Consider the following 26,752-nt stretch of genomic DNA (forward strand, 5'->3'; position numbering starts at 1 on the left):
GGCGGCTCCCATTCTGCCCGCGGGGCACGCACGGGCACAGCTCTGGGTCAGAAGCTCCCGGGGTGGCTTCTGCCCACGGAGCAGGGACACACCTAAGCTGGGGTCCACACTCACTGATGACAGGCCAACCCAGCCCCACAGCAGGCCTGGGGAGGGCTTGCCTTGCCTTCCGCCCCTCCCCAAGGCCAGAGGCCTCCTCACACATCCAGGAATGATGTCCCAGACAGGCCCTGATGAGGACCATCCCAGCAAGGTCACACTGTCCCACGTCCTCTGCAGGGAATGACAGATGACCCACGAAGGTCGCTCCACTCAGGTCATCGGAGGGGTGCCCAGGAAGGACAGGCTGCCCGACATGCCCTTGCCCTCTGCACGTGCCAGTGGCCAGACACGGGAAGGGTTATGCCCTTGGCCTCGGACTACGTCAAGGGACCATGTTGGCCTGCCCTGTGGCCTCGCCTGAGTTCAGCTCTGGGGCCCTGCTGCAGCCCCGGGGTCTGCGTCCATCCTTCCAGGGGCGACCTGACGGCCTCTCCTCAGAGAGCCTGCAGCCTGGGGCCCTGCCTAGTCAACCCTCGGGCCCCTGCACCTGAGGGCAGGGTGGAGAGGACCCAGGGGTGTTCGGCCTGATTCAAGGAGCAGGTTTTGGCTGGATAGGGCGAGAGAGGCAGGGCCCCGCCACGGACCTAACAGAGTGCCCCGGGCAGCTGTCCAGGGCCTGCGTCCTCCAGGAGAGGGAGGCAGGGACCCTGGGGACCCGGTTCCTACAAGACTCAGCTCACTGGGTTTGAGAAGACTCGGTGTGTGGAGAAATTAGTTTTTGGGGTTTTTTTAAGTCAAGGAAATGTCAAACACAAAATTCAGGTTGCGATTCCCCCCTGGGATCTGAGCGGAGCAGATGGCAGAGAAGCGTGTAGGTTTGGGGGATGTTGTAAGTCTCCAACCGGGAAGCGGATCTGTGGGTGTTTATCACACTCTCTAATGACCACGTGAGTGAGTGAATGAGGGAGCAGAGGACGCGGAAAACCAGACCAGACCATGGAGAAAACACCGAGTCCAGCTCCGCACCAGCTCCCCGTTCCGGCCCCCCCGCCTCTCCCCCACCCGCCCGGCCTTCCTGGTGCTCCCCAGGCAGAAGGGCCTGCAGACCCACAGCCGTTGGTGGGATTTCTGCCGAGCGTGTGGCCCAGCCCCCAGCACGTGGGTGGGGACGGCTCTGCATTCTGGAACCATCTTTGCCGGGCTGGAGTAGGAGAGGAAACATGGCCACCTCCCGGGAGGGAGGGCAGGGCCAGACGGGGAGATGTATGAGAGGACTTGGTAGACAAGACAGATGGGAGGCCCAGGCCCATGCTGAGGAGGACCAGGCTGGGGACTGTTCTCCAGGGAAGGGGCTCAGAGTGGGTGGGGGGCTGGCTCTGGGCTGTGGGCTTGCTGGAGGCAGGGGTCCAGGCTGGAGATGGGGATCCGGGCATCCTCGGAAGTGAGTGATGCCCAGACAATGGGCGGGCAGGGGCGGGAAGAGGACGTCGCTCCCGGAGGCCACGCGCTGCCCAGGAAGGACCCCCGAAGGGAGGAGGAGGGCACCCTCGGTGCAGGGGATGGGCCTGCGCAGTGGGTGATGCCGGAGGTCAGGGCGGACATGTGGCCCCGGGGGGACCTCAGCGGGGGTGTGGCGGGAGAGGGTGCAGTCTGGAATGCACGTGCTGGAGCTCAAGGACAGGAGGGCGTGGGTGGGTGAGCTTGGCCTGTGTGCAGGGGTCGGGGGGTGGGGTGCCCCTGCGTGGGGCAGGTTCGTGCCCACGGCCACTTCCCTGTCTACAGGCCACAAGGCCGAGAGGCGCAGAGCACCCCAGCGCCCAGGCCTTGGTCCCCGACGACACCCTGCACGGAGGGCCTCATGGAGGACCGGCTGAGCACTGGGCCAGCGGGCGGTGGGGGGGGCAACGACACGAGAGAGGCAGCAGGTGACAAGGACGCTGTGCGGCAGGGGCAACAGAAGTGGGGTTTTGTGCCAGACGGACTGTGTCCAGGTCTGCGCCGTGGGCAGGCAGGACACCCACGCCCCGTCTCCAGGAAGCGGGTCGCATGATGCCGGGGCCCCGAGGAGCCGGGGCGGACGGTCGGGGGTGTGCGGGTCTCCTCTGGGTCCTTCTTACCATATTTTATGTATCTATTTGACAGCGAGAGAGGGAGCACAAGCAGGGGGAGCGGGAGAGGGAGAAGCAGGCTCCCGCGGAGCAGGGAGCCCGACGCGGGGCTCGATCCCGGGACCTGAGCCGAAGGCGGCCGGGTCGCCAGCAGAGCCCCCCAGGTGCCCCTTCTTCGTATCCTTCTTATTCCTGAAACTTTGCTGTACGTTCGAAGTAACTTCTCCAACGTGACACTTCTCTGCCCATCGAAACGATGAAATTCTTGAGCAAACGTGAAAACAGGTCACGAGGGATGTGGCCACGTCGGGCAAGCACCGGGGTCAAGGACCACAGCGCCGGGCTGCGGGGGCACCGCACCCCTCCCTGGATGAGGTGGCGCTGAGGGGGTGAGTGGGGACGGGCCCAGGAGACATGACACCTGGGAGCAGGGGGGACTGGGATGGGCGTGGTCCAGGGGCTTTCCCGTTTATGACCGGACTTGGAGGGGTTTCCCAACCTCTTCACCTCCACCCCTGCTGGCCCAGGGGAAGCCCGCGTGGGGCCCTGGAGGCAGAGTCCCTCTGTGAGTGAGCGTCCGCCCACCGCGGCCCAGCCCTCTTCCGGCCTGCCTCAGCCCTGCAAGCTGTCCTCTCCTTGGTCCCTGAGCACCAGCTCTGTCTGGGCCCACCTGTCTTTGCCCCTCATGGGGCCTCCCTGTCCCCCACTGCCCTGTTTCTGCTTCCCTGGCTCCTCCAGACAGGCTGCCGGGCCTCAGTCTCCCCCACTATGAAACCGGAGAAGGGAGCGTCTCATCACGGCATGGCCAGGGTTGGGGGGCACCAGAGGCTCACCCCAGCCTCACAGCTGCCACACCCGCCTCAGCCCCCCGCCTAGAAACATCTCTGGGCTGTCCCGCGGCTGCCTCCACCCCACTCTCGACGTCACCTCCCCCAAGAAGGCTTCCATGAGCCCTCAGCCCCAAGGGCTGGACAACCATCTCTGGAGGGGAGGTAGACTGTTGGGGGGGACACAGCAGTCTGGGTGTCTGCTGTCCAAACTGGCCTCCAGAGTGCACATGCTTCCTCACTCCCCTGGCTGCCTGAGGCCCCCCAACATCTGCTAGGGTCCCCTACAGCTTCCCATGTCCCAACCCCCCCGATCGCCAGCGTCCTTGCTGGACTCAAAGCCTTCATCCTTGGAGGAGGCCCAGCCCATGGGAAGACCCTCCAGACAGCTTCTGCCCCCCTGTGCCCACCCACGGTCACCTGGGACCCCAGCCTCGGGGAGGGGGCCCTCCTGCCCTGCACCCACCCCCTTGCTCCGGAGAGGATTTCTGGCAACTCCAGGGACAGACGGTACCCATCCACGCCCATGCTGACCCCTACCACTGCCCCAGCAGGGCCCCCCAGGACCCTCTCACACATCAGGAACCTCAGCCCTCATCCTCCAAATCCGAGGCCACAGAGCAGAACGCCATGCCTGTCACCCTTCCCATAAGTGGCTGCACCCTCCTCCTCCACTCGGCTGTCCCTTCCGTCCTCACCGGGTCCCGGGGCTCCAGACCTGGTTTCGCCTTCCCCATCTGTAAAATGGGAGAAGAGAACACCTGCCTCACTGGACGGCCAGGGGAGAGGGACCTCTGCTTGGTGTCCCCAACGTGTCTTCCCCTGGATCCCTTTCCCATGTCCTGTCCCCACCTGTCCCCAGGCAGCCCAGGGGGCCTCCTCCTCACAGTCCTCACACCCAGAATCTGGGACCCAGCTCGCAGTGATGGAGGGAGGGGGACCCCACAACACACCCGCCCAGCGTCTGTGGCTGCCCGTGGAGGGACTGGCCCCCGGGAACTGCACCGTGTGAAAGACACCCCATGCACCCCAGCCCGGGCGAGCTCAGCGCACTCACAGTGCCGCCACGGACGCCCTCGCTTGGCTCTCGCTCGCGCCTGCAGCCCAGGGCATCTGCGTCCGGAATTGTGTCCCACCCAGGCTCTCCCTGCCTCGTGCCTGAGCTTACTGACCACCCCACCCGGACCCCCAGAGCACCCTGGGCACCCTGACCCCTCACCGCCTCACCCCCGTATCTCACAGGGGGCTGAGACAGGAGCTGGCTGGCTGCCCACCGCGCCACCACCCTCCCCCTCCCGGGAACGTACCTCGGGGACGGGTGAGGCCCCAACCCTGAGCTCTCGCTGCTGTGTGTGTCCAGCCTGGCCCCTGGAACCCCCAGCCTTCCTCCCGCTCTTCCTGCCCCTCCCCTGCCAGCCGGGGACTCTGAGGTCCTTGGGGAGCAGAAGCCTGGGGTCCTGGAGCAGCAGCAGAGCCCCCTCTGATCCCACAGTGGCCCCGGGGCTGGACTGGAGCGAGAACGGAGCCCCTGAGCTCTGCCTTCCCCGAGCGACAGCTCCCCACGTCAGCGTCCTGGGGCAGCGTAAGGCAGGACCACGGACCAGGTGACTCAAATTCGGACACTCTCTGTCCCGCGGTCCCAGAGGAGGCCGACGCCCCGGATGCAGGTGCGGGCAGGGCGGAGCCCCGGACCCCGGGCCTCTCTTCTCTTGTCCTCACGGGCTCGTCCCTCCCTGTGTCCCGACCCCTCTTCCTGAAAGGATCCCCATCACGCTGGGTCAGGGCCCAGTGACCACGTCTGCCCTCCAGCCCCCGCAAAGCCACCAGCTCCTGTATGGCCGGCCGTGCCCCTAGGCCGGGACCCGTGAGGGCGCCGCTGGGCCCATGGCCGTCTGCCCACGGTCACAGTCACACACGCTCGGTGCGCCCCCTGGGCCCTCAGACCCCTCCCCGTTGCCCCAGGCTCCCACCCGCGGTGCCAGCCGCCCCGTTCATCCCCAATCCGCAGCCTTCCCGCGGCCCGTGCTGTGACTTCTGCCACCCCCTCCGACCCTGGATGCTGGCCCGTGGGGACACTCCCTCCACACATGGTGGCCTGAGCTCAGGCCCCCCGGCTCAGCACGTCCGGTGTCAGGAGCCTGCCCAGCTCCCACTGGCCTCCGGCAGAGCTCGCTCGAGCCTGGGACCCCCTTGTGGCTTCGCTCGGCTGCTCCGGACCTGGTCGGGGCGGAGGGTTTGGATGCAAACCAGGCCAGGGAGGCCTGTCCGTGACAGGAGTCGTGGGGGGTGCGGGGGGTCCAGCTGCGGGGCAGGGAGCATAACAGATCCCGGGCCAGAGCCAGAGCTTGGAACACGGGGCCAGATGAGTCCCACCTGCGCTGACTTCCATGCCCCCCCCCCGCACTGTGGGGTGATGAGGGGGGCCCAGGAGACTCTGCGGGGGCGGCAGTGTCTGAGCCCCTCCCCTCCGGACACCTCACTGGGTGGCCAGGTGCACCCTGTGTACCCCCAGGCTCCACAGAGCGTCCCAGAGAAGAACCCCCAGAGAAGGGGACAGCCTCCTGCCTTTGGGCCCCAGCAGGTGCTGGGGAGGCGGGGGACGGGGTGGGGAGGGGAGGGCAGAGTCCCATATCCAGAGCAGCTTCGAAAGCGGAATCGTCTCGTCCCTCCCTGTCCGGAGGCTGGAAGGCCCAGCTCTAGGTGTGGGCGCGTAGGTCCCTTCTGAGGCTGGGAGAGACCATTCTGGGTCGGTCCCGCGCTGCGGTGGTTTCCTGGCTTCTTCCAAGTTCCCCGTCTTGTAGACAAGCCCCCGCCCCCCACCGCCCCGCCGGCCTCCGCCTCCGTCCTCACGTGGCCTCTCCCTCGAGCAAGTCCAACTCGAGTTTCTCTTTCCATAAGGACACAGTGGTGTCAGACGAGGGGTGCGCCCGAAGGACCCCACCTGCAAGAACCCTATTCCCAAATCAGGTCCTGCTCTGAGATCCTGGGGGTCAGGACTTCCCCGAGGAATTTGGGGGGGACACAGTTTAACCCCCACCAGGAGGGATCAGAATTGGGCTGCTTCTGGGCCTTCGGGGCCGGGGATAGGCAGGGGGCGAGCAACACGGTCTGGAGGGGCCCGGGGTCTCTGGGGAGCCCACGTGCCGGCTCTGGGGAGGGGATAAAGCAGGTGGGCTGGGCACACGAGGCCAGTCCTTCGAGGCCGGTCATGGCAGAGCCAGCCTCGTGGGCTCGAGGCTCCCGCACTTGGGTTCCAGCGCCGCTTTTTCCCTTTCAAAATTCTTAACACTTTTTGGTTCCGGAGCCCCGCGTTTTCACTTCGTACCGGGCCCTCGCAGCAGGGCTCCGGCCTTCAGACAGCAAACGGCAAGGTAGAGAAGCCACGGGTCGGGGGTGCCCGGCCTCCACCTGTCCTGGCAAGACCCCGACATTTCCCAGTTGTGAAGCTGGGACCGACCTCACTGCAGGCCAGAGAAAGGGACCCCGGGGCCGGGTTGACCCAGGGGTCGCAGCCACTGACAAGGTGCTGGAATGGCCTGGGTCCCCGGGGGTGCAGGGGCCCAGCCCCCACTCGGACGGACAGGCCGCCTCGCATCCCTGTCCATGCTCAGACGCTGAGTGACCCTCAGAAAGCACAGAGCGGCAGGAGGGGCCTCGGGCTGAGGGGTTCCTGGGGGCCCTGGGGGTTCCTCAGTCAGGCCCTGTCCCATCACCCCCGGCGCAGGGCTGCTTCCTAGGCCTCCCCTCACAGGGGGAGTGGGAAGGCTTCTTGGTGTGTGTGGGGGTGGGGGCTTGCGGCCTCCCCGTTGTCTTGTCCCTCAGGCGGACCCATCCCGCCGGCCAGGCACGCTGGGGGCCCGATCAGCCGTCCCGCCTCCCTCTGCCTTGGGAGCCTCTGCAGGTCCCGTCCAGTGGGTGGCGAGGCCCGTGGCTGACCAGCAATGGCGAGACGGCCCGGCACTCCCTCCTTTCCTTCTCGGGGCCCGGGGGGTCAGTCCGGCTTGCCAGGGCATTCTCTGACGCTTCCACGGTCAGTCCTGGGTTCTGGCCCTCACAGTCACCCGCCGCCCCTCCCTGGTCTCTGAGCCCCTGGTCTGGTGACCCCCAGCAGCCGAGGACCATGAAAGGTGGACGTGGCCTCAGTCCGTCCCCTTGTCCAGCCAGTGCCTCCCGGGGGAGCCCGTGAGCCCCCTGCCTCCAGAGCCTGGTGACGCTGACCGGGCATGGTCAGCTCAAGCTCCCCGAGTCTAGAGGTCAGGGGGCCGGGGGAAGGGCAGCGCGGAGAGTGGGGACCCGACAGTTTGGGAAAGTGAAGGAGGCGCGGAGAAGATGTGGGGCGTTTCCCGCAGAGCCCCAGCCGTCGGGCCCCCGAAGGCTCAGACTGGCCGGCGGGGCTCTGCGCGAGGCCTTGAGGCTCGAGAACCGAGGCTCGGGCAGCAGGTGCCTCCGTGCTCAGCTCAGCGAACACCCGGGAGAGCTCCGTTCGGAGAGGCCACGGGGTCTCCCTGGAGGCCCAGCACGAAGAGACTTTGAGGCCAGGCCTGCAGGGGACTTGCGAGAAGCGTGGGGGGCTCCCGGGCAGGCGTTCGGACCCTGTTCCAGCCCCTGCACCCACCTCCGCCTTCCCAGGGCGCCTCTCTCTCACCCCTGCCCTTGCAACTTGCCTAACGCTTCCTGATGGCTCGGCTTTTTCTCTCCTCTTGCATCAACCGACTAAAAAACAACCCCAGCCTCAGTGTGCCGCAAACCTCAACCTGCAGCCGGAAGGGGACGTGAAACCCGGCTGGGGGAGGGGCTCCGGGGCCGCCAGAGGAAGCACCCAGAACCGCAGCACAGACACACGGCCCGGATCGGCCCGACGCCAGCCCGATGGCGGAGGCGCCCCGCCACCCCCGCTCTGAGGAGCAGGAAGAGCTGCTGGCGGAGAACGGCGCGGGGTAAGGGTCCGCTCCGAGACACGGACGTCTCTGCGTTTCCATGGGAGTGGGAGCGCTTGCCCGGGTGCTGGACAGGGCTGTGGGGGTCTCAGGGCAGTCGAGGGGGCGGCACGGTACTTTCCTGGGACCCCGTCTCACCCCATGGCGAGTGGACGCCTCTGGGGCCGGGCTTCAGGAGGAGAGGACCCCTGATGCCAGGACTCGGATGCGGCTGGGGCAGCCTGGGAGTAGACGGGCCTCGGTCGTCGAGCCAGAGCTCTGAGGGCGGGAGGTGGGGGCGTGGGTGGCGGCAGGGACGGGCCTGGGCCAGAAGGACCCGCCGAGGGGGGCTGCACATGAGGCCGGGCCGGGCGCCCGTCCCCAGGCCGCCCCCCTGCCTCGCGGTGACGGAGGAGGCTGGGGGTGCTGGCCGGGGCCTGTTCTGAGGTGGAAGATGGGACGAGAGGGGCCCATGGGCAGCGACCGTGTACTGGCGAGATCTGCAGCCAGAGCGGGCAGCAAGCCTGCGGAGCCGTCGGGTGCCAGCCCGAGCAGGGCAGGGGAGAGGGGCTGCTGCAGGCCAGGCATCCGGGCCGAGCCAGGCCACGGGGTCCGACGACTCTAGACACAGCTGACCCGCGTTCCAGCAGGCGGGGGATGGACGGCCAGTGGGGAGAGAGGCCCCCACGCAGGAGGACCTTGGGTGGGGGCTGCTTATCTCGGTGAGCAGAAGGTAAGAAGCTGGCGCCCCAGGCCAGAGGGAGAGGCAGCGAGACACCCAGGAGCACAAGCCTGGAGATGGGAGCGCCATCAGGGCCCCGGTCACCTGCCCCAGGACAGCTGCTGGGCGGGGCTGGGCGGGGTCCCCAGGCCTGGCCTCTGCAGCCCCAGGGCACGGGGTTCCCCACAGCCCCAGGACCCACTGCTGGAGGCTGGAGGCTGGTGGCTGGTGGCTTGTGGCCTGGTCCTGTGACAAAGCCTTTATTCATAAGGAGAGGACGATCGAAACATGTGCTGTGAGTCTACGTGTGTGTGAGCGCGTGTGAGCGCGTGTGAGTGTGTGTGTGAGCGTGGGCACATGTGTGCGCGTGCACGAGGGACCGTTGCCTTCTCCTTGCTCTGTCCCACAGGGGGCCCTGGTTTGGGGACTTTGGGGGCCCGTGCACTGGGGCAAGGTACGAGGCTGAGCAGCGTCTGGAAAGAGCGGTCAGGGTCAGGGTGGTGTCCCCGTGAGGCCACATGGCCCCTTGAAGGTCGCCAGGGGACCGGTCGCCAGGGCCGGGGCCGTGGAGCTCCTGGTGTTCTACCCTGTGGCAACCGGCAGACAGCTGTGCCCGCCTCAGGAACAGCCCCTCGCGTCAGCACTGTCCGTGCTCCTCCGGCCACTGTGTGCCCATAGAAGGGCACAGCTTGAGTCGTCTGGCCGCGTCCCCCCGCCTCCCTCCTTGGCCCGCCCCCCCCAGCTGTCCCGCAGACGGAGGAGAGGGAGGACAGTGTGGCCCCAGCCCAGGCCTGGGCAGGCAGGAGGCAGGAGGCGGGGCTGCCGACTGGGTCAGGCGCCCCGGCTGGCAGCCACCCCCCAGAGCCTGGGACCCCGCAAAGGTCAACCCCCCCACAATGTCGTGTCAGAATGAAACCGAGCCCCAGCCTGAGGCAGGTTCTCATTTCACAAGGTGACTAAGAGAACGGGGGATTTTCCTGTGCAGGGTGGTGAGAAGGCCTGGAACCCAGGGTGGGGATGTGTGGTCTGGGAAGCCCCCACCCAGGAGCCCCCAGGACAGCCAAGGCTGGGCCAGGTCTGCTGGGGCTGGGGCACTGCAGCCAACACCTGCCACCAGGACAGGACATCACCCCCCCCCCCCCCGCCCAGCCCAGCCAGGTCAAGCTGCACCCCTCCAACTGGGCAATAGGTGGCCCTCTTAGATGCCCCAGGATGGGCCTCCCCCTTCAGACTGTCCCAGGACGGGGCCTCCCCCTTCAGACTGTCCCAGGATGGGGCCTCCCCCTTCAGACTGTCCCAGGACGGGGCCTCCCCCTTCAGACTGTCCCAGGACGGGGCCGGCCCCCTAGACTGTTCCAGGATGGGGCCTCCCCCTTCAGACTGTCCCAGGATGGGGCCTCCCACTTCAGACTGTCCCAGGATGGGGCCTCCCCCTTCAGACTGTCCCAAGACGGGGCCTCCCACTTCAGACTGTCCCAGGATGGGGTCTCCCCTTTCAAACTGTCCCAGGACAGGGCCAGCCCCCTAGACTGTCCCAGGATGGGGCATCCCCCTTCAGACTGTCCCAGGATGGGGCCTCCCCCTTCAGACTGTCCCAGGATGGGGCCTCCCACTTCAGACTGTCCCAGGATGGGGTCTCCCCTTTCAAACTGTCCCAGGACAGGGCCAGCCCCCTAGACTGTCCCAGGATGGGACCTCCCCCTTCAGACTGTCCCAGGATGCGGCCTCCCCCTTCAGACTTCCAGGATAGGGTGTCTCCCCTCAGACTGTCCCAGGATGGGGCCTCCCCCTTCAGACTGTCCCAGGACGGGGCCGGCCCCCTAGACTGTTCCAGGATGGGGCCTCCCCCTTCAGACTGTCCCAGGATGGGACCTCCCCCTTCAGACTGTCCCAGGATGGGGCCTCCCACTTCAGACTGTCCCAGGATGGGGTCTCCCCTTTCAAACTGTCCCAGGACAGGGCCAGCCCCCTAGACTGTCCCAGGATGGGGCATCCCACTTCAGACAGTCCCAGGATGGGGCCTCCCCCTTCAGACTGTCCCATGACGGGGTCTCCCCTTTCAAACTGTCCCAGGACAGGGCCAGCCCCCTAGACTGTCCCAGGATGGGACCTCCCCCTTCAGACTGTCCCAGGATGCGGCCTCCCCCTTCAGACTTCCAGGATAGGGTGTCTCCCCTCAGACTATCCCAGGATGGGGCCTCCCCATTCAGAACCTCACACTGGGGCCCAGGCCCGGGGCGACCCCAGCAGTGAGCCCCAGGCAGGGCGTTGGTCCTTCTTCTGTGTCACCTGTAGGCCAGGTCGAGACGCTCTCTCCTTACCCCGACTGCCCAGCTGTAGGGTCCCACAGGGCTGGCCAGGGCCACGGCGGTTCACATGGCTCCGCCGGGCCTCCCTGGAGGAGCTGAGGCGTGGCCGAGCGCCGCACCCTGTGGGGAGGGAGGGACCCAGGCCCCCGAGGAGTGCAGGGCAGATCCCCCACATCGGTGCCCGGAGAGAGGGCTGCAGGACATCCCAGGGATCCTGGGTTTGACAGGTCCAAATCCTGGGACCACAACCTCTGGGAGGTCCCGTGTGCGCCCCAAACTTCCCCAGGGCCAGACCATGCTGTGCCGGGCCTCCCTGTGTCCACACGGCAGAAGGCCTGCCCCTCACCAGCAGACAGGCCTCACCCCTGCCACAGCCCAGCCTGCCGCCCAGCGTGGCAAGATGCCCTCTCCTGGTGGTCTCCAGGCCCTTGCCCAGCATGCTCTTTCCGCACAAATCCACCGGACCCCGCGTGTGGAATCGCTGACCACGGGCCAGCAAACTCCATGCCCCTGGGCAGCCGCTGCAGGCCTGCCCTGGCCACGCCGACCTCACTTCCCCTCCGAGGTCGGGCACTTTCTGCCACCTCCCAGTTCCGGCAGGTGCCAGACCGCTGCAGGCCTTGGGTGCGTCCTTCCTGGCTCTACCAGGCTGTCCTGGCCCCTCTGCAGCTTTCCAGAGGCTCCCCTGGTCCGTCTTGGGTGATCACGGCCCCAGGATCCCTGATGTCGGCATTGCCCAAAGTCGGGGCTCCCCAGGGAACCCTGGTTTGTCCTGGGAGTTGCTGGTTCCATCCCAGGAAACCTGGTTCTATCCTGGGAACCCGGGTTCAGTCCTGAAACCCTGCTTCTGTCTGGGGAACCCTAGTTTGGTCCTGGGAACCCTGGTTTTGTCCCTGGGAAGCCTAGTTCTGTCCTGGAACCCCGGTTCTACCCCAGGAACGCTCGTCCTGCCTGGGAGCCCTGTTCTAACCTCCCCCACCCTGCCCCACCCCAGGCTTGTTGGGCTGCTCTGGCCCTGGATGACCCTGGATGACCCTGGATGACCCTGGTGGGGGCAGCAGTTGGGTGGGCAGTTGTCTCCTTACCCCGTTAGGCTTCTGGCCCCCTCTACCCTTTGGGCAAGGCGTGGCTCCGGGTCCCAGGGGGGTCTGGACTGCCCCTCCATCGCTTCTCCCTGTGCCGAGCTAAGAGGCAGGAGAGGGTGGGGACGGTCACTGGAGCCACCCTGTGCAGAGTCCCTTCCCGGACCTCTTGTGGCCTTGCCATCTGGCTTCAGGGTCTTTAAGAGAGAAGACGCAGGTCCCCTCAGGGCTACAGGTGGCTGGCAGCCGACGTGGGGGCTGAGCTAGCTCGGAGGCCATGAGCAACTTGGCCCCATCTTCCTATCCAGCTAAGGGAGCCAGGAAGAGGGGTAGCCTGGGGCATCGGAGGGCATTGGAGGGCCGGTGCCCCGCGGGTCAGGACTCCCCAGACACGCTGGCTGTCCTTGCGCCCACTTGCCTCCCAGGGAGGTTGGACACCCCCCGGTAGAGCCAGGGCGCACAGTACTGGGGAGGTAGGCAGTGCCAAGGGCCACTAAGGAGGGAGGATGGAACCAGGACCCTGCCTTGGTGGCAGGCTGAAGGGTGGGTGAAACGGGCGTGGCCCTGCCCAGGGTCCAGACCCGAAGACGGCAGCCAGAGCTGGGCCAGGCCTAGGGATGCCCAGTTGGGCCTCCTCTCTTCCTCCCTCCAGGTCAGGAGTCTTGGGCGCCCGGACGTTTCCTGGAGAGGGGGAGGCTGAGCTCAGCCCAGATGATGGATGCCTCCTCCCATGCTGGGGCTGGCGGGCGTCACTGGCTTCCTCCTGCTTTCCATCTGGGCCCTGTCACATTCCTTCCCTAGGTGGGGGACAGGGAGAGGACACCACCCCACACTTGGGGACATGGCAGGCCCCAGCCCTGCTGATTCAGGAAACCGGAAATCCTCCCCCTGCATCCTGGCCCCCTCCCAGGTCCCCCACCTGCCCGTCACGAAAACAATGCTGGAGCCACGCGGGGGCAGTGCCAGGAGGGTCTCGGGGAACAGACTGGGGCAGGCTGCAGACCCCACCAGCCTGTGTGTGCCTCAGTTTCTCCGGGAGGGTGTCGAGTGGCGGGGGAGCCCTCGGTCAGGAAGACGAGAGTTCAGCAGCTTGGCTGAGAGCTTGGGCTCTGCGCACCTAGGATCTGAGTTCGGGGCCTGGGCGAGGAGGATGGGGGCACAGGGTCCCGGAGACATGTCCAGCACCTTTTTCTGGAACCAGTAAGCCCCGCCCCCTGAAGCCTCAGTTTCCCCATGTGCCAGCCCCATCAAGCTCTTCAGACAGAGGTTCTCACTTCCCGGCCAGTGAGGCCCTACACAGGAAGAAACCAAAGCTTCAAAGAACTGAGTGTTCTGTTAAGAGACACTGGCCAGAGCCTGGAGGGACGCGGCTGGCCCTCGCTTGGAGGCCTGTCTCCTAGGGTTGCTCCCCTGCAGGAACGCTCTCTGGGGAGTCTGTTTACCCGGGGGGCACAAAGTTGGGGTGTTGGGAATCTGACGGCCCTGGGGACCCAGGGTGTCTGGGTTGCCCCTTGGAGGCACTTGCTAACGCCATGCAGCTCGGCCGGATGGCTCCGAACCTGCGGGTTCCCATCAGGGCGAGGGTGGTGCTTCCTGGGGCCCCTCCAGAATAGGTGAAGAAGACACCCCCAGAGACCTCCCCAAAGGCATCTGTGGTACTGCGATGTGGTACTGTCAGAACAAGCTGATTCCTTCTAGAGACATCTCTCCCAGGCCCCAGCCCATTCCCACCAAGGCACCTTTCCAGGGGCCTCTAACACTTTCTTGGAGACTGGGGATCTGGGACAACCAGCAAAGGGAGTTCTCAACCCTCTCCTATGGGTGGTAGTGCCACAGGCCCCCAACGCCTGCCCCTCCCCCTCCCCCATGAGGCTGGAGAGACGAGGGGCCTATGTGGGGTATGGGGTGACCAGGTGAATGGGGAATTGAAGAAATCAGGCCTCCTAACCCTGCAGGCCAACACAGCTCTGTGGTGCCAGACACAGGCAGACAGGAGGTGAGCGTGGGAGGTAGGGAAGAAAGCCCCTCATCCTTTCCTGGGGCCAGGCCAGTCCTGCCCAAACTCCATCTGCTAACCGCCTCCAAGCTGGGAAGTCCTGGTAGGTCCTAGTAGGACCACTATCTGGTCCTGCCGGCTGGCAGGGAGGGGCTGTCTGGGAACACGGAGCCTGCCTACGGCCCCCTCTGAGGTACCCACGTCCCACCAACAGGTGTGGGAGAGACTTGGTTGTTGGGACCGGCAGCAGGGGTGTGTGGTGTGGCAGTAATGGGGGGGAGTGGCAGGTAGGGTCACCGCCTGCCCTGTGCCTGGCAGGCGGGATCTCACGTGCTGCTGCTTCCCTGCTTCCCACAGGGGCTGTACCCCCTTCCCGAGTGTAACTGGCTATTCTGACGGTTTTGCTTCTGACGTTAACTAAGTCTGTCTTCTTCTCCTCCCCCATCCTCCCCCCACTACCTCGCCTCAAAAGAGAAACGGGACGCAGGACAGATGGATCTAGCCAGTGGATTCTGGGGGAGCCTAGAAAGAAATCTTCAATCCTTATCTTGGTCTCATCCCTAAACCAATCCCAGCTTCCTCACAACACCACCACCTTGGGTCCTCTCCCTTTGCTGGGCTGAGCCACACGAAGCAGATAGGGACTCAAGGCATTTGGAGGCTACCTTCTCTGTAAGTCAGAACAGTTCTCTATCCAGGGTCACCTAGGAGCCATGGAGGTTACCCCCTTACCCTTTCTCCCCACCCCAACCTGGGTCCCACTGCCTATTGCAGTTTTCATCAAGATACCACTCTGTGAGTGTGTGTGTGTGTGTGTGCGTGTGTGTGTGTGTGTGTGTTGAGAATGTTTGAACAAGAGGACAGATTCCTACTTCTTCAGCCTAATGGACCATGAGAGTTTTCTCTTTCATCTTCTTGGGCTACAAGCTTATGAACCATGAAGAAAGAAAAGACTGAAAGATTTAAAAGGAATTTAAAATACTTAATGATGGAGAAAAGTACTAATGAAAGAAAAGTGAATGAAGAAAAGTAAGAAGCAGGAACAGCTGGTTGGATGGATGATGGATGGATGGGTGAGTGGGTAGATGGGTGGAAGAGTAGATAGATGGATGATGACTGGATGGATGGGTGTGTGGATGGATGCATGGATGGACGGATGGACAAATGGATGGGTGGATGGATGGGTGGATAGACAGATGGACGGATGGGATCATGGATGTGTGGATAGATGACGGATGCATGGGTGGGTGGGTAGATGAGTGGATGAATAGATAAATGGATAATGGATGGGTGGATGTGTGTATGGATGGATGGACGGATGGATGGATGGAAAGATGTGTGGATGGATGGATGGGTGGATGGATACATGATGGATGATGGATAGGTGGATGGATGGATGGATGATGGATGGATAGGTGGATGGATGGATGGATGGATAGATGGATGAGTGGATAAATGGATGGGTGGATGGATGGGTGGATGGGTGGATGGATGATGGATGGATAGCTGGATGGATGATGGATGGATGGATGGATGGATGGATGTGTGGGTGGATGGATGGATGGATGGATGGATGGATGGGTGTGTGGGTGGATGGATGGATGGATGGATGGATGGATGGGTGGATGGATGGGTGGAAAGACAGATGGACGGATGGGTTCATGGATGTGTGGATAGATGACGGATGCATGGGTGGGTGGGTAGATGGGTAGATGAATAGATAGATGGATGATGGATGGATGGATGGATGGATGGATGGATGGGTGGATGGATGGATGGATGGGTGGGTGGGTGGGTGGATGGGTGGATGGATGGGTGGGTGGATGGGTGGATGGATGATGACTAGATTGATGGGTATGTGGACGGATGGATAGATGAGTGGATGGATAGATGGATGGATGGATGGATGGATGGATGGATGGATGGATTGATGGATGGATGTGTGGATGGATGGATGGGTGGATGGATGGCTGGATGGCTGGATGGCTGGCTGGATGGATGGGTGGATGGATGGATGGATGTATGGATGGATGGTGGATGGATGGATGGATGGGTGGATGGATGGATGGGTATGTGGATGGATGGATGGGTGGATGGATGGATGGATGGATGGGTGTGTGGATGGATGGATGGATGGATGTGTGGATGGATGCATGGGTGGATGGGTGGATGTGTGGATGGATGATGACTAGATTGATGGGTATGTGGACGGATGGATAGATGGACGGATGGACAAATGGATGGGTGGATGGATGAGTGGATAGACAGATGGACAGATGGTTTCATGGATGTGTGGATAGATGATGGATGCATGGGTGGGTGGGTAGATGAGTGGATGAATAGATAAATGGATAATGGATGGGTGGATGTGTGTATGGATGGATGGATGGATGGATGGATGGATGGAAAGATGTGTGGATGGATGGATGGATGGGTGGATGGATACATGATGGATGATGGATAGGTGGATGGATGGATGGATGATGGATGGATGGATGGATGGATAGATGGATGAGTGGATGAATGGATGGGTGGATGGATGGGTGGATGGGTGGATGGATGATGGATGGATGGATGGATGGATGGATGTGTGGGTGGATGGATGGATGGATGGATGGATGTGTGGATGGGTGGGTGGATGTGTGGATGGATGGATGGATGGATGGATGGGTGGATGGATGGATGGGTGGATGGATGGATGGGTGGATGGATGGATGTATAGATGGATGGAGGGATGGGTGGATGGGTGGGTGGATGTGTGGATGGATGGATGGATGGATGGAGATGTGGATGTGTGGATGGATGGATGGGTGGATGGATGATGACTAGATTGATGGGTATGTGGACGGATGGATAGATGGATGGATGGACAAATGGATGGGTGGATGGATGGGTGGATAGACAGATGGACAGATGGTTTCATGGGTGTGTGGATAGATGATGGATGAATGGGTAGGTGGGTAGACGAGTGGATGAATAGATAAATGGATAATGGATGGGTGGATGTGTGTATGGATGGACGGATAGATGGATGGATGGATGGAAAGATGTGTGGATGGATGGTGGATGGATGGATGTAGGGATGGATGGATGGATACATGATGGATGATGGATAGATGGAGGGATGGGTGGATGATGGATGGATAGCTGGATGGATGGATGGGTGGATGGATGGATGGATGGATGGATGGATGGATGGACGGATGTGTGAGTGGTTGGATGGATGGATGGGTGGGTGGTAAGATGGATGGATGGATGGGTGGATGGACTGGTGAATAGTCACATTGAATGGAAGTATAGGTAGGTTGATGGATAAATGGGGTGGAATGCTAACAGATAAATGATTGGATAGACTAATAGAATGTTATCAAGACATATGAGTGGAGATAGATAATGGATTGATTTTTAAATGGACAGATTGGGAAATATAGGAAGTGATAGATGAAAGGAAAGATAGATATGTATAAATAGATATATGGTTGTTGCTGGGTAAACTACCAAACAGATAGATTGGTGAACAGAAGCACCTAAGTCAGGAATTTTTCACTCACTGTTTTCTCTTTTTACAATACTTTCTCCCACAAATGTATATAGCCATCTCTAATCTTTCTCAAGTCTTTTTTCAAATAAGGAAAAGATTATTGCTTTCTATGAGGTTTTCTTTGACTATCATATATATGTCCTCCCACCATGAATTATATTTCCTACGGTATTTATCACCATTGGATATATTACAGAATATACTTACTCTTTATTTTTGTTGTTGCTCCCTCTGAAATGGCAGTCTTGTGAGAGCATGGGCTTTGTTAATGCCAAATCCCAGGGCCTAAAAAAATGGATACAATAAGTCTGTTGAAAACTATATGGATAGATGAACAAACATGAAGATAAATGGAGTTATGAATAAATCACTGGTTGGTTGGATGAGATATGGATGAGTGAATGTATGGATAAAAATAGTATCTCCTATGGAAGCGTTGCTAGGTTGCAACACTATTGTAAGTTTTAACTCATTTGGATGGCTTAATGGGCAGAGTAATGGGCAATATGTATATGGAACTATGAACATGTATGCATTTATACACATACGTGTGACTTTCTAGATAGGAATATGAGTGGACATATTGGTCAGATAGATATGTGAGTGGGAGTATAAATGAGATTGATCAAAAGTAAAATATTTGGAGAGCTGAATGAAAGTAAGGACAGAAAAATATCTGCAGAGATAAAAGGATATATTGAAGAATGAACAGATAGTTCACTTGTAGGGTAGCTGGTGAAATAGATACACAAATTGGTGGCTGAGTATGTACCTAATGGTAATTAGGTACATACTTGCTAATTCCAAGTGGATGGATGACTATCTGAATACTTCTTCTAAGTGTTTTATATGTATTATAACATTAAGATAAATGGCTGGATGGGTGGGTGGGGGGTGGATGGATGAATGGAGGGATGAATGAGTGTGTGGATGGAGAGATGGGTGGATACTTGCTCAATAAAGAGACGTAAGGAGAGATGAATAGACATAGGTATATATGTATTGAAAAATACTTGAATGTATTGATGGAAGGATATACTGTGTTTATATGGATAACTGAATGGATCAATATCTTGAGAAGTTGATGGATTGATAATGATGCACGGGAAGACATAAGTATATAAAGAGGATGGATGGATGAATGGGTGGATGGACAGATGAGTGGGTGGGTGGTGGATAATGGGTAGGGGGATGGATGGATAGGTGGATGGGGGATGGATGGATGGATGGGTGGGTGGCTGAGTGAGTGGAAGGATGGATGATAGATGGATAATGGACAGATGGGTGGGTGGATGGGTGGATGGATGGATGGTGGGTGGATGGATGATAGACAGATGATAGATGGATGATGGATGGATAGGTATGTGGATGGATGACTGGATGGATGGATAGATTGACTAGTGGTTGGATGGATGGGTGGATAGGTAAATAAGGGGATGGATGGATGGATGGATGGGTGGGTGAGTGAGTGGATGGATGGATGGGTGGGTGGGTGCATGGGTGATGAATGATAGAATGCATGAATGACGGAGGAGTGGGAGACGGATAGATGGATAGATGCATGGCGAATAACAGTAGAGTTGGAGACAAACACCCTGTCCTATGGCTCCTGGTAGGGCGTGCCCTAGTTCTGAAGCTACGGATGCTGGCCCCTGTGTTTAAAGGTCTGTTTTTGCCACCCCCCACCCATCAGCATTTCTGATAGATAATCAAGTAATTGTATTTTAAGTTCTTAGTGACAGAGAACTCCTGCCATTCCAAGGCAGCCTTCTCCCCATGGGAATATTTTTCCTTCTTTTGAACCAAAATTTGTCTTGGCACATTTCCTTCCTGGCTGTCTGTGACTGGGATTCCGGAACCAAGAGCAGGAGGCAAGGGGGAGACGCGCTCGTTGTGATGGAAAGGAGGCACAGGCTCACTTCCCTTGGGCGATCTGGCTCCACCTGAGGGCCGACCCCAGGGCCCCGCTCATCTTTCCCTTCTCCGCATTCCTCTAGAACCTTGACGCATCTGCAGCCCTGTCTGGATGCTGGGCCCCCTGCTTCTGGGGTACACCCCCACATTCTCTGGCGCCCCTGGGGCTGTGGGAGGAGAGAGCTGTGAACTCCCCTCCAGGGCTGGTCATAGGACACAGCCTGGTGTGTGTGGGGAGAGGCAGGGGGACGAATCAGAGCCAGACTTCATGACGCCCACAAAGTCTGCACCAGCCAGCCACCACCTGAGTCACCACGGACCAGAGCTACGGGCCACGTGGCTGCCGTGACTTGCCCGCAAGTGCACTGCTTGCCCATCTGATCTTAGCCGCAGCCCCATCCGGCCTCACGTCCCCCAGGTGCTCTCGGTCCTGGTGCCCTGGCCCAGAACAGCCGGGGCAGTGAGAGGGACCGTTCCTCCATGCTCCGGGGATGGAGGGCAGTGGGGGCGGGCGGTCAGCCCACCGGCTCACGGTTCTGGCTCTGCTGGCCCCAGCTCTGCACGCTGGGACGCTAGTCTGAGCCTCGGTTCCCCCAGGCGGGACCTGGGTGCAGCGGCTGTGAGGGTGGGTGAGCCGGGCCACGCTGCTGGACGTGACTGCTGGGCACTGAGCGGGGCTCCGTGGCGCCCCGCAGACACAAGTCCCGTACCCGCCTCGTCCGGTCACTCGCCCGCGAGCCTTCTCAAGTGAGTCACGGCGACTAAGCCCAACCAGAGGAACAGTGGGCTGGGCTGGGCCTCCCCGGCCTTGGCCAGAGCACGAGGGGCAGGGGGCCCGCAGGCCAGGGCACTGCGCTGACCTTGTGCCCACTGGTCCCCCTGGGAGCATGCTCTCCGCTACCAACCAGGGCAGGCCGTGTTGGTCCCTGCCTCTGGGGTCTCCTTGCTCCGACCTCCCAGTGCAGAGTGGCGGGTGCCGGGGGCGGGGGGCAGCAACCTCCCCATTTGGGGAGCAGAGAGGATTCCCCCTCGAGGTGATAAGTGGAGCAGAGAGCTGGGCATAAACAAGGGGAAAACTGGAGAACCAAGAGGGAGGGGGAGGGAGGGAGGGGAGAGAGGGAGAAGAGGAAGGGAGGGGAGAGGAAAGGAGGGGGAGGGAAAGAGGGGGAGGGAGGGGAGCAGAGATAGGGGCAGAGAGAGACGGAGGGAGAGGAGAGGAGACAGGGTCTGGGTGTGGAAGCGGGGAGGGCTGGGGGCTGGTGAGGAAGGAGCAGAGGGCCCCGGCCAGAAGGGCTCAGGGCAGGGGAGAGGTGCAGGGCAGGGGGGCTTGACCCAAAAGATTCATAAAGGCGAGGACAAGAGGAGGGCCAAAGTGTTGGTGGGGCCAGGCCCAGAGCGAGGAGAGAGGCACAGAGGGATGGAGAGGCCGAGGGGGGCGCCCCGATGCCCTGCCAGTGGTGGGGATGAGCTAATGGCCGGCAGAGTGAGGCCGGAGCGGCCGCCAAGGTGGCCGAAGGGAGACCGTGCCCACCCCAGGCTGCTGAGGTCCTGCTGAGCCCTGGAGCTGCTGGGCTGGAGGGTTTTCTCTCTGACATTTTTACTAGTCTCGGAAGGAGGGGGAGGGGGAGGAGGCCGAGGGGGGAGAAGGGGGCTGGGGGGGAACAAAAGGGAAGCAGCTGCTAAACGTCCTGAAGGAGAGACCCACAGAGTCCGCGAGGCCGCACAGACGGGGACAGACAGACGGGCACCCCGCAGCCCAGGGCGGCTAACGGGGAGTCAGCCCGGGGGACCCCCAGGGCGAGAGGGCCCCGGGTGGACAGATGCAGGCCACAGACGGGGAGACAGGACACGCAGACGGGGAGGGGGTGTGGACGTCAGAGAGCCCAGACGGCCAGCCGGACGGAGAGACGGCTTGGACCGGGGGACGGGGACAAGGGAGCGAAGGAGGGGACAGGAGGAAGAAAGGAGAGGGGAGGGGCGAGAGGGGTCCAAGTGGCAGGAGGAGGAGCAGGGGGAGGGCAGCAGACAGAGGCCGGCGGCCTTTGAAGAAGGAGCTGCCGCGTCCCCAGGGCTGGGGTCAGGCCAGGTCGCCGGCCCGCGGGCGGCCGCCAGCAGCATGAGCGGCTCGGCCCTCCTGAGGAGTTCCAGCAAATGGGGCCTGGACAAGCTGGTGAGGTAGGTGCCCCCCGGCCCAGGCTGGGGCAGGGCGGGCAGGGCCGGGCCACAGGGCCAGGGTGAGGGGTGCACACATGCGCCGGGTGTGTGCACACGGCCCGCGCTCGTCCCCACCTGCGTGCCCGCCTGGCCCACGCGGGACCGCTGTCCTTGCAGACGCCTCCCCTGACCCCGGGACCTCGTGGCCACACTCCCCACCCCCCTTAGCCCACCAGCCCTGCGTGGGAGGCGCTGCGGGGCTGTGGCGAGTGCTTGGGCCTCGGAGTCCGATTTTCTCTGGGCTGGAGTCCTGGCTCCCACGTCTCAGGCTTTGGGCCAGGACCCTGTCCTCTCTGGGCCTCAGTGTCCTCCTTTATAAAATGGTGGCGTGGTGTCACCCACCTCAAAGAGGAGTAGAAAGAGCAGAAACAAGGGGCCAGAGGCGGGCCCGGAGCCACCGCTCCGTACCACGGGCTGCTTGGCGCTTTACTCTGAGCCGCCTGCAGTGCCCTTCCTCCTCCTCTACTCTTCCAGGCACCTAAGGCCCAGCTGAAATGCTGCCTCCTCCATGCAGCCTGCTTTGGCTTCTCCTCCAATGGCGAGGAGCGTGCTGGGCAGACTGCAGGCTCCTGGAGGGAGGGACACAGGCATCTCAGCCTCCTCAGGTCCACCACACCTCGACTCTGGGAGGGAGGAGAGACACGGCGTGCAGGTGCGCAGAGAGCCACCCCAGACCCCTCCAGCTCCCGTGGTCGGGGCCTTCAGATGCCGAGTGACGGCTCTCTCCTGGCCCCACCCAAGCACGGCCCAGGGGCCACCATTGAAGCCGGGACCAGCTACGGGGTCTGGGGGAGGCCCCCGCATCCCCACCCTGTCCACTCGTAAGGAGAACCCCGCTCCTGGGCTTCACCGCTGCTCTCTCCTGGCTCGGCCAGGCCAGCCCTGGTGCTGCTGACTAGGGGACCCCCAGCCAAGGCTCTTCCTCCCTGCCCAGCCGGGATGTGTCCTCCCGGGGACACAGCTCCTGTCCCTCTCCAGAAAACTCTGTGGCCCCAGGACTAACAGGTGCCCAGGGTCAATACCGGGGGCTCATGACTGAACAAATGGGGAAATCGAGACCCAGGAGGGCAGTCATATGGTCTGCTGGGGAGCGACAGGAAGAGTCCCCTGGTAGCGGCACTCACGCCCCTCGTCCCAGGAGAATCTGGGCCACAAATGTCTGTCCGACAGTGGCTTCGGCTCTGCTCCCAAGCCCAGCGTTACCCGCCGCCCTGGTGGGAGCCATGGAGGCACCAACGGGGCACGTGCAGCCCCAGCGCGGCCAAAGGCAGGGCAGCCTGGGGAGAGCCCCGAGCCCCTGGGGGACCTGCAGAGGCCGGCAAGACAGAGACAGATGGACGTGCCCCTTTGAGCTCCGCACACTGTCCTGCTGCTGGGGGCCGGGTGGGGAGCCGGGAGTCTCCCCGAGGCGTGGCAGCAGGGGGTCCGCATCCAGCCCTGGCGGGCGGGTCACTCAGCTCACACGGAAACGCTGGCATGCGCGGAGCCAGCCCTGGGCCTGATGTTCTGCTCCCGCCCGTGGACTCCAGGGCCCAGGCGGCTCGTGGCGCCGCCCGATGTTCGCACCTGTCTCGTCTCCCACCGGCTTCAATTCCCGAAGCCCGGGCAGGTGGCCCCGGTCCCTGTCGGACAGGCAGAACACCAGGCTCACAGAGGCTAGCGACTTGCCCCGGGGTCACTCGGGGGGTGGGGGGGTCCTGCCAGCCGCGCCCCCCCATCACCTTACTCCTTCGCCGGGGCCCGCCCGGGTGCAGGGTGAGGCCCCTCCCTGTGAAGGCTCCGGGGCGCGCGGGAAGTCAGCGGGGGTGGGGGTGGAGGTGCATGGGGTCCCGGGTCAGTAGATTAAAAGTGGGCCTGGGCGGGGGCACTTGTCCCCGTGCCCACCTGTGTCCCCGTCTCAGCTTGGCACCGTCCCCGTGGCTGCCACACAGGTCCTCGCTGGCCGTCACTGCCCAGGGGGAGGTTTCAGGTGTCCGGCCGGGCCGACTCTTCCTGCTGCGCCCCCAGGCCTGGCTCCGTCCCTCTGTCCTCTCCGGCCGCGCCTGGCCATTTGAAGCTCAGCCTGGGCCAGGCCGGCGTTCGGGATGAGCAGGGGGCAGCTTGCGGTCCCACAGGCCCCGGGGCTCCGGCTGCCTGCCTGGTCCAAGGCTCTCTGTGGGCCTGCCTTTGGGAAGGGGGGCCTTGTCTGGCACAGACCAGAGGGGCTGACCGGGTCCCCCTGCTGGGGTCTCTCTTGGCATTCGGCCTCCTGGTCCCCCCCAGGGAGGCTTTGGGAGCTGGAGGAGCCCCGAGGCAAACCCCCTCTGCCCACCGCTCTGAGCACACGTCCACCATAGGCACCCGGCAATCCTCGTGCCCGGCCTCCCACCCTAGGCAGCCAGGTCTGCGAGGCCTCCGGGGACCCCAGTGTGGCCAGCAGGGCCGGGGACGGGCCAGCCTGCGGAGGCGGTGGGGGTGGGGCGGGGGAAGCCAGGCCTCCAAACCAGTGTCCAAAGGGGCGTGGCTGCCTCGGGCCCACCCAGGGCTCCAGAGGGGAGGGGGGCTGGCCCTGCCCCTGGCAGAACCCGGGCGTCTCGTGGGTGGTGCTGCCCCGGGACCAGGCGGTCTGTCGGCCGGAGCTGCCCCAGGAGCCCGGGCGAGCTGGCATCGCGGGGGCGCGAGGACTGAGTGGCCCAACCCCCTGGGCAGGGCGTCAGGGCCGGAGCCCAGAGCCCTGAGGTTCAGGCTCCAGTCCCGTCCCGCCAACAGAGCAGGACAGGGCGGCGAGCAGGCGGCAGCCCCGGGGGCACTGGGCACCTGAGGGCTCGCTCCCCTCCTTGCGCCCCTGCTGGAGCCTCGAGAGGGCAGCCCGTGGCCCCCGGACCCCGAAGGGTGGCTGGAGCGGGCACGGCTCCCCGGAACAGCACAGGGAGCATGGAGCGGCTCAGCACAGGTGGGTGGCCTGGGGCCAGCTCGCGCAGGTGTCGGGGGCACAGGTGGGAGCTGGGCGTGGGGGAAGCTCTCGGTGGCCCGTCGGGGCAGGGGGAGTGTGGGATCAGACCGCGGGCCACCCCGGAAGGCAAGAGTGCAGCTAGGAAGGATACTGTCTACCTGGGAAGGGAAGGGTCCTGAGGTGGCCTCGCGGTGAGGTGGGGGCCGGGGGTTTTGTCCCCAGTGGGCTGCGAGGCTCTCCCAAAACGTGTTCTACCAGGTATGGAGGGGAGGGAGAGAGGAAAAGAGAGAAAGGAAGTGAGAGAGTGAAGGAGGACAAAGAGGAGGGGCAGGGGTGGGAGGTCCCCATGACGGTAGAAAGAGGGGTGCAGGGATAGGGAAGGGATGGGGACAGGGCAGGGACAGGGCAGGATGAGATAGGGATAGGACAAGGACAAGGACGAGGACAGGCTGGGGACAGGGACAGCATGGGGACAAGATGAGAACAGGACAGGGAAAGATGGGATGGGAACAGGACAGGGACAAGGACAGGATGGGGAGAGGGGTAGGATGGGCACAGGGAAGGGACAGGATGGGGGCAGGGCAGGATGGGATTGGGATAGGACAGGGCTGGGGACAGGGCAGGGACAGGGACAGGAATGGGGACAGGACAGGGACAAGACAGGGACAGGACAGGGATGGGAATTGGATAGAAACGGGATAAGTCAGGGATGGGGACTGGACAGGGATAAGACAATGCAGGACAGGATGGGGGTAAGGTGGGGACAGGAAGGGGACAGGAGGGGGAGAGGACAAGAATAGGACAGGGATAGAATGGGACAAGATACAGACAGGACCAGGAATGGGAGGAGGGCACGGACAAGATGGGACAGGGACAGGACAGGATAGAGAAAGGACAGGATGGGATGGGACAGGATGGTGGCCAGGAGGAGGGAGAAGTTGAATGAAAGCAACAAAGAGAAGGCACAGGGCAGGACATCAGGGTGTGCTGGGGGTAACGGGAGCTGTGGACACTCAGCAGCCCCTCCCACAGGGTCCCTCCCACACTGTTCCCTCCCACAGGGTCCCTCCCACTTTCCCTCCCACATTGTGCCCTCCCACACTGTCCGTCCCACGATGTCCCTTCCCACCCTACTTCTCTCACGCTGTCTGCCCCACACTGTCCCCAGCAGTGGAGGGAACGAGGCCCCAAGGGCCAGGTGCCGTGGGTGCTGAGTGCGGGAGGGGGTCGGCCCCGTCTACTGCCTGCTCCCGGCCCCCCCAGAAGATGGCAGGAGGGTGCATGGGACCCGCAAGAAAGGAGGGGAAGCCAGTGAGGCCAAGAGAGGGGGAAGAGAAGGAGAGAAAACCCCTGTGGGAGGGAAGGACGGGGAAGGGGACCAAGGAGGGGATGCTGCGTCCGGACTGGGGCCTGCGCATGGGGCCCAGGCTCTCCCGCCCTGACCCTCCTGCTATCCGGCACTAGCCTGCGGGAGCCGTGGGGCCGGAACCGGGCACACCTTCCTTGGGGCCGGGGGGGAGCCCCAGGTCGGGCCCCTCCCTGCTAAGGGAGACGTCACCCCGTCTCCTGTAACGGGGTGACGCGCCGCATGCTGGCTGCGGAGGGACCACGTAGCACCCCCCGCTCCTGCCGGAGTCATCAGGGACAGAGGCCCAAGCCAGCAGACCGTCCCGGGCTGGCCCACGTACCCATCTGTGTGCACAGGGAAGCTGAGGCTCAGGCAGTCTTGCGGCCTGTCAGGCGCCTGTCAGGGGGAGGCATTGCCCCAAGCCCCTGAAGCTCCGTGCAGAGGGGAGGAGGGCAGAGGAGGGGGACAGGGAAGCAGAGGGCAGGGAGGGGGCAGGCTGGGCCCCGGGCTCCTGGGCAGAAACGGACGGCGGTGTCGGGCAGGGGGTTGAGCGGCTCCGCGCACTGGGGGGCCGGGTCTGGAGACCCCGGGGTGGGCCGAGAAGGAGAGCCGGGAGAGGGACCCCCGGCTGTAGGGAAAACCCGGGTGCCACCCCGCCCGGCCCCGGGCAAGATGAAAGTGGGGAGGGATGGCTGAGGCGGCAGCCGGTGCCAGCCACCAGCCGCGTGTCACGGAATGTGCAGGAGCCTGGCCTCGTGGGCGCAGTGAGAGCTGCCGGGCAGCCCCAGCCTGGCCCGGGAGG

At 62.8% G+C, this 26,752-nt stretch overlaps 1 protein-coding gene across 5 annotated transcripts in view; it reads left to right on the top strand.

Moving 5' to 3' along the window:
* Window positions 1-7,767: 7,767 nt before the first annotated feature.
* Window positions 7,768-26,752, top strand: part of LSP1 (lymphocyte specific protein 1) — a 38,763-nt gene continuing 19,778 nt past the window's right edge. For 3 of the 5 annotated variants that reach the window (XM_046016145.1, XM_046016146.1, XM_046016147.1), the window contains exon 1: window positions 7,768-7,914. In XM_046016145.1, the coding sequence (XP_045872101.1) occupies window positions 7,847-7,914 (68 nt within the window). In that variant the 5' untranslated portion in view covers window positions 7,768-7,846. Of the gene's footprint in view, window positions 7,915-20,777; window positions 21,632-26,752 lie in introns of those variants that run through there. The other 2 variants (XM_046016144.1, XM_046016148.1) reach the window with 2 other exon arrangements.

This window comes from Meles meles, chromosome 8 (genome assembly GCF_922984935.1).
Source record: "Meles meles chromosome 8, mMelMel3.1 paternal haplotype, whole genome shotgun sequence".
Lineage (NCBI taxonomy): Eukaryota > Metazoa > Chordata > Mammalia > Carnivora > Mustelidae > Meles > Meles meles.